This window comes from Paramacrobiotus metropolitanus, unplaced genomic scaffold, assembly GCF_019649055.1.
Source record: "Paramacrobiotus metropolitanus isolate TYO unplaced genomic scaffold, Prichtersi_v1.0 Parri_scaffold0000239, whole genome shotgun sequence".
In the NCBI taxonomy this organism is placed as follows: Eukaryota; Metazoa; Tardigrada; class Eutardigrada; order Parachela; family Macrobiotidae; genus Paramacrobiotus; species Paramacrobiotus metropolitanus.
Genome location: NW_026570459.1, coordinates 117,217 through 124,479, shown reverse-complemented (window position 1 = coordinate 124,479; position 7,263 = coordinate 117,217). Strand labels below are relative to the sequence as shown.

Below are 7,263 nucleotides of genomic sequence, written 5' to 3'. Positions count from 1 at the left end.
AGTGTGGGAGGAAGGTCCACCACACAAGATGAAGAAACAGAATCAGAAAAGACAAGCAAAGGAGCAGACCGTAGTTCTCAGATTACTTTCGAACCACACTCTGCAAGAAGAGTTGAATTAGCGAATGGACTAAAGTACTTAGCGAATGGGCTAAGATGAGAAAGGTCACATAGACAGTTGAAAAGGGTTTAGTCAAAGAAGGATGGCAAAGGTCATCGTGAAAGAGCAGCGAAAAGTCTCAGCTCAGCACTGAATAGCCTAGTTATCATAGGCGTAAACTAGGCGTTGAGAAGGGTTAACGTAAAGGCCATAGCATTATATTGTTTGAGATTGCAGGTTGAAAAGGTCAAAATGGCTGAACGGAGCCAACCTAACCAGAATGCGGCGAAAAGGGCCAAAGACCAGCAATAAAGAAGGTGACCGGAGATCCTCTGACGAATTACAATGAGGACTGCCCAGATTGCAAGCGGAATAACATCCTGTCGAACGAACGATTCCCATGCTGGCTTTGTGTGGTCGCAGTACCAAACCAAGCAGTGGTAGTACCAGAAGAGGCGAGAAGGGTAACCTCGATGTGTTCCGACATTTGGTTACGGGAGACACATGGAAGAAACTGTCACCGGAAGATCGGATGATTCTGGAAGATAAATACCGAATGTGGGTCGGGCGCAGACCGGGATGGGATATCACCCTGGAACCGCCGAGAACGCCGGAAGCAGACGCTTTCAGAAAGAAGTTTGAAGAAGATACAATGAGAATGGTACAAGAAAAGCGCGAAGCAGAGAGAAAGCGCTTAGAAGAGAAGGAGAAAGCTGCGGCAGAGAAGGGTTTAGCCGAAGCAGCTAAAGGTCACGCACCTATCCCAATGGCAATACTGAAGAAACAAGACGAGGGAGAAGCAGCGGTGATCAGACAGTCACTGATACAGCAAATTGACACCATCCTGCAAGATCCACTCGCCGTGTCGAAAGAAGAATACAAGATATTCTTGGACGAAAAGGTCAGCCTAACGAAAGGAAATAGGCCGTCTCAGGTCATCAAGATTGCGATTGAGGAACGAATCGACAGGATGCGAAACTTCCGAAAACGAGAGAAAGATGTGGTTGAGGCCCTTCGGAACTTCAAGAAAGAGGAGTTCAAACGCCCAAAATCGCCTCAAAGGGATGATCGCAACCGCGGCTATGAAAGGTCATCAGACCGCTCCCGAGAAAGGTCATGGGAAAGACATCATAACGACCGATACAGTGGATATGCGAGAGATACGCGTACGTCGGAGCAAAAGAGAAGGGATGAAGAACGTATCCGACGTGAAAAAGAACAAAGAGAAAAGCGCCGCCAGAAGAAGCGGAAGAAAAGCGCTTGGCGGAGGAATACAGGAAAATCAACGAAACCTGTAATAGGCAGCAGGAGAAGGAACGGGCTGCTAAGGAAACGCAGAATCGCGATTCACAGAATCGAGAAGGAAGAAGTGAGGGCTCGAGTAAATCAACATCCTCAAAGGGGGCCATATGATCAAGAGTGGGTCCAGGATAACTGGAATATGGATGATTATGAGTTTGGAGATAAATCTTACAACAGTAAAAGGTCATCCAGCTCAGAAAGCCACCGCACGCCTAAGAGCCCGCGCAGAATGCAATCAGTAGTTCATTCTGTTTGTTCAACGTTCAAGTCAGCCGAGAAACAACCGGCACAGCAGATGGATGAGGTCATGGAATGTAGTCCAGCATCCTCAAATGTCATTGAAGTCCATGGAGACGAGGACATGCGACCGTCGAGACGAAACATCATCTTCGATCTGGAGCGACAACTTACAAGCGCAGAGACGGCGAGTAATGCACCGCCAGAATCAGATTCAGAGAAGGGCGACCAGAAAGGTCAAGCAAGGGTCACCGCTCCGAGGAGACATTCCCTCCAAACCATCGAGCTGGTATACGAAATGAATGATATCATGGAGCAGACGAACGAGATTTGCCGTTCGGTGGGCATCGCGCCGGATAATAAAGAAGAATTCGACAAAGTTTATTGGCTTCTCATGAACTTGCGCCAGGTCATTAACGACTCGGGATACGCGAAGGAATACGAGTATGGCCAATGGGAAGACCTTATCATTACGCAAGAATCGGCGAATCTTCATTATTTCCCAACGAGAGAATGTGGCCTTGTCAGTTTGATTGACCTGAGTCTCTTGGAAACACCATTGGACACTCCCGATCCAACAGGAATGACGCAGTTCCAATACAGAGACATCAAGGAAAGACGACTCCACGTAGCACAATTTGTGTTGCGACATGTGAACCCGGCGTTGAGACTCCTCGCAGGAAGGGCTGCGTTAGGATTGTTGGTCAAACCAGATTCTCCGCCCGATCATCGCGCCACGATTCAGAAGATTTTTGCAGCAAGGCTCGGCCATTACGAATCGCATCACCAGCTGCGAAAGAGCGCCCAAAGAGGTATAGAGATACCGCCAGCACTGACCGCGCAAGTTATAAAGCTGGGAATGCCTGTTAAGAACTTTAACTCCTCGGAAACGGCCAGGAGGCAGCTGAAAGACGTCCAGAGAGCAATGAATTTCGATGAAAGTCTGAGACGTCAGGCGAAGATGCACGCACACCGATGTGCAGAGCGAATCAGGATTACGATGGGAACAAGATTCATCCAGCCATCCGACTTCTTCTATGATTTCATCCAAGAAATCAGCGTAAATAGAGGCAGCTACCGTCCAGAGCTCGCGAGACAGCCGCAGGAAAATGAAATGAAACGAAGAGGACGAAGAAACCAACAGCTGCATTTGGACTATGTCGAATTGTGCAAGAGGTCACGGGATAATCCATACGATGAAGGATTAAAAGCGCGAATGGTTGACGCTCGAGATCATCTGATCCGTATTCAGCGCAGACGTGACCGAAATCGGCACAGTGGTGCTAGCAGCCGGAGCGAAGGAGACGAGCTGCAAGAGAGGGGAATGGAACCTCGAGATCGAACGTCTGATCAGAATGAAAAACAAAGACGTTTCGATCGGAACCGCGACGATGGTTCAAATGATCAGTGATGACCTTTAGGGCATCGCTGATGTGCTAGTTACGGCCATCAGTCGGCAGCACGAGAATGGTAACGAAGGTACAGTATTAGGGCGAAGGAGACATAACGTATTGAATTGTCATACCGTTTGTGTATTGTTGTTTGCAGAACTTTGTTGCAGGGGATCAATGTGATCTTTAATATGGGGAGTTACGGAGGTCATCCGGCCCTCGAAGCAGGAAGAGTAACGGCGTTAACCGGCCTTCCTCATTACATTTAAACGTCACTTCTAGAGTGTAGTTGCGGCCTACCTAGTCGGCACACTCTTAAGGAATGTCAGAAGCCACAAGGGTGAAAAAGAGAAAGAGTTCAAGAAAATAGGGGTAAAAACTTTCAGATGTTGAGGTTACGGCGACAACCGGCCTCAGAAGAGAGGAGTTACGGCGTTAACCGGCCCTCGAACCTGGTAAGGAAAAGAAGAAAGGTGCGCGTCAATTGGCACTAAAAGAAAGGAAAGGATGTGCGACAGAAGAAAATGGTTGAAAAAGATAGATGACCTTTACAAGGGAGGCAAGCAGAATTGCTTGAAAGCCAAAAATCGGCTAAGTTCCTCCATGACCTTTAATATGGAACTTACGAAGGAAAATGGATGACCTTTTGGGATCGTCACTGCCCAAATGAGTCGCACATCGGAAAAGAAAGGATGACCTTTGAGAACTTCACTGCTCAAGAGAGTCATCGAGAAAAAGAGAATGACCTTACCAGGGAGGAAGCATTAAGCTTGTCTTTCAAGACGTCCCTCCATGTCCAAGAGGAAGAATCTCATTTGACAGAAGTCGTACTTTGATACGCAATTATTCCAAAGATGAAGAAGCAGTATTCAGAAGTCGTACTTGATACGCACCTATTCCTAAAGCGGATCTCTCATTGTGATGAAAAAGATTGCTCAATAGAGCGGAATGGACCAAAGTGGATTACGGTTGACAGGACCCAGTGACCTTTACGAGTCGGAGGATCCTAGTCGTTTTGATAATGAATTCTGTTGATATTTTTTACTGTTTTTACTTTTGTTTCGAGATCTCTTTATTCACACATGTAATTGGAATTTGTGATGTTAAAAGGAGATAAAATCTCGATGTTCTTTTATGCGCACAGACGAGCCGTCAAGAATCCCAAGGAATTGGACGTGGATTTTGCTTCGACGGAGCTCAGCCTCCCTCCCAGAGGCATGTGAGCGCAGGCGTACATGCGTACACCCTCGCTTTGGCAGTCTGTTGTGTTTTGTTGCACGCCCGCCTACGTGTGGCGAAAGCATGGTGTTCTGCGCGCACCCGCATCATGTGGCGGCTACGTGCGCATTTTTCACGCTTGTTGCAGTCAGCAATGCGGAGTTGTCCACGAGGAAATTCTATCGAATTTAGTCTTGTCTATAAATTTCTAGCAATCACGCCGTTTCTCGCTTTCCATAGCGTAGGCGCTGTATAGCATTGCCAGATCTGTTTGGCAGGCAGAATTCCGTCAATTCTGTTCCTGCGCGTGAACCTTCATCAGGTCCACGCTCATAGAACCTTACGAAATACGATCCACGTTCCACAAAACAAAGTGGACATTCAACGTTCTTTTGTGGAGCCTTTATCGTAAAATCGCTTTTAGTACGGGAACTCTCTTATCATCTCAGGCGACGATATACCAGCTTCAGTAGTATGTATTTTAGTGATGCATATAAGCGCAACTTCATTAATTTCTGACTCGATTTTTCCCGTGTTTAATTACGGCATCAATCAAAACTGTACAGTAGCCTCAATAGTTTTCACCGGTCAATATTGCGTAATATTTGACAGTGGAAAGTTGACGTACTGGCCAAAATATGCCTTTAATGGTTTTGATTGCGGTAATTACAAAAACATTTTGGCCGGCAGTATCTGTGTTGCTTTATTACAGTACAAGGTAAGCCTCGCGCTCCGCGCTCGGCAAATGTGTATTGGAAAGGTCAAGCTTGAATTTATGGACTGTTACGAGATACAACAGTTGTGTTAACGACAGTAGTCGTGGTAGCGGACAGTGGTGGTAGCTCGGTCACTCAATAACCTACAGATTGCTTGCTGGACAACGGTGGCAGATAGTTCACTCACTTACATACCTACAAATTTTGCTCATTATTCGTGGTAGCTTGGTTACTCACTCACCTACAGATTTTGCTCACGGGACAGTGTTGGTAGCTCGATCACTCACTTACCTATAGATTTTGCTCATGGGTCGTGGTAACTCGGTCGGGACAGTGGTGGTAGCTATTCCACTCACACATCTAGAGTAGAGATTTTGCTCACGAGTCATGGTACCTCAGTCACTCACTCACCTACAGATTTGGTCACGGGACAGTGGTGGTAGCTGGGTTACCTACTCCCCTATAGATTTTGCTAACGTGACAGTGGTGGTAGATAGTTGACTCGCTCATCTAGAGATATTGCTCATGAGGGGTGGTAGCTCGGTTACTTAATCGCCTGCTGATTTTGTTCACGGGACAGTGGTGGTAGCTAGTTCACTCACTCATCTAGAGATTTTGCTTATGAGTCATGGTAGCTCGGTCACCCACTCACGTACAGATTTGGTCACGGGACAGTGGTGGTAGCTGGGTTACCTACTCACCTATAGATTTTGCTAACGTGACAGTGGTGGTAGATAGTTGACTCGCTCATCTAGAGATATTGCTCATGAGGGGTGGTAGCTCGGTTACTTAATCGCCTGCTGATTTTGTTCACGGGACAGTGGTGGTAGCTAGTTCACTCACTCATCTAGAGATTTTGCTTATGAGTCATGGTAGCTCGGTCACTCACTCACGTACAGATTTTCCTCAATGGACAATCGTGGTAGCTCGGTCACTTTCTCACCTACAGATTTTGCTCATAAGTCGTTGTAGCTAGTTCACTCACTCATCTAGAACATTTTCTCATGAGTCGTGGTAGCTCGGTCACTCACTTACCTACAGATTTTGTTCACGGGACAGTCAGTCACTCATTATTATGCTATCGCAAAAATCGACTAGCGTACACTCAACGTACAGTTCAAACTACATTAATGCATGTTGTCCCAGATCCATGGTTACAGTTGTCCTTACTTCAAATGTCATACATACTTAAATTACAGAGTTCTACGCAATGTTGTTGTCAGGCTTCTCAAATACTGTAAGCACTTAAGTAAAACAATACTTTGTCTGGATCGTTCCGAAATCTCAGGAATACTAATTAAGATAAAATTCTCACCCGTCCCCCACGGTGGTTGACATTCTAAGTATGTTAAATGTAAGATGCCGTAAATTTTATCCGCCCCTCACTTCTTGCTATGGTCCTTACGAAATTTCTGGATGACCTCGTATTGTAATCCATGGAGATTCAGGCTTTCCTATACTTAAAACGACTAAGAGAGTTTTCAAACCTGGCAGTTCTAGGGACAATTAAATTCAGCGTAAATACCTATGGAAAATAAGGCTCATTTCCAGACTAAGCTGGACTAAAACTGTCCGTGCGTTGGTTTTTCCATAATAACCCACGAAATTACGCGTTTTGACGGTAAGATTGTATGAATGTATAGACATGTTTATTACAGAATTACATTACATATTACGTAATAAGTACTCACAGACAAGCAACGAATTATGTAACTATTTAGGCAGTTCACAGTTCAGCGTTATTGTTCCAACTTCTCGAAATATTTCTACAAAAACCGCACAATTATTTGTACATCACTCGTATAACAGAATGCCACTGACCAAGATCCTAATAAAAATGATAAAGACAAAGTCCTTAACAAAATGCTGCTGAAAGTGTTGAAATCAGTACAACGTAAAAAAAATTACGGCTAGTCTGAATTGTCGATTTTGCAAGTATTTGGGCATATCGCCAGAAGATAACATATGTAGAAGTATAATAGCGTTAAAGCCGAAGGAAACAATAAAATAAATATGTTAGTAGATATTTCAAGCACAAGCGCTTTCAAACTTATTTGGTTTCTTTAAATCGAATACTGAGAAAAAAACGTTTCCAGGGTTATAACCAGAATTTCCCTGGAAACTAATAAGAGACCAGTTGTGGTTATTTCAAGTAGAAACGGACTATTGTACTCGTACCATTTTTTCAGCGGGCATCACGCTGGATGAAGCAATCGGCACCCGCCAACAGACTCCTGTGAAATGTGCATCGATGTGCAGATGATACAGGCGTCGGCGGCCGGGTTCAGATTAATTATTAA

At 45.2% G+C, this 7,263-nt stretch overlaps 1 protein-coding gene across 1 annotated transcript; it reads left to right on the top strand.

Moving 5' to 3' along the window:
• Positions 1 to 499: 499 nt before the first annotated feature.
• Positions 500 to 3,612, top strand: LOC129601478 (uncharacterized). Its single transcript, XM_055500297.1, has 2 exons — positions 500 to 3,117; positions 3,200 to 3,612. The coding sequence occupies exon 1, from the start codon at positions 500 to 502 to the stop codon at positions 3,047 to 3,049; it is 2,550 nt and encodes an 849-aa protein (XP_055356272.1). The 3' UTR covers positions 3,050 to 3,117; positions 3,200 to 3,612.
• The last annotated feature ends 3,651 nt before the right edge of the window (positions 3,613 to 7,263 follow it).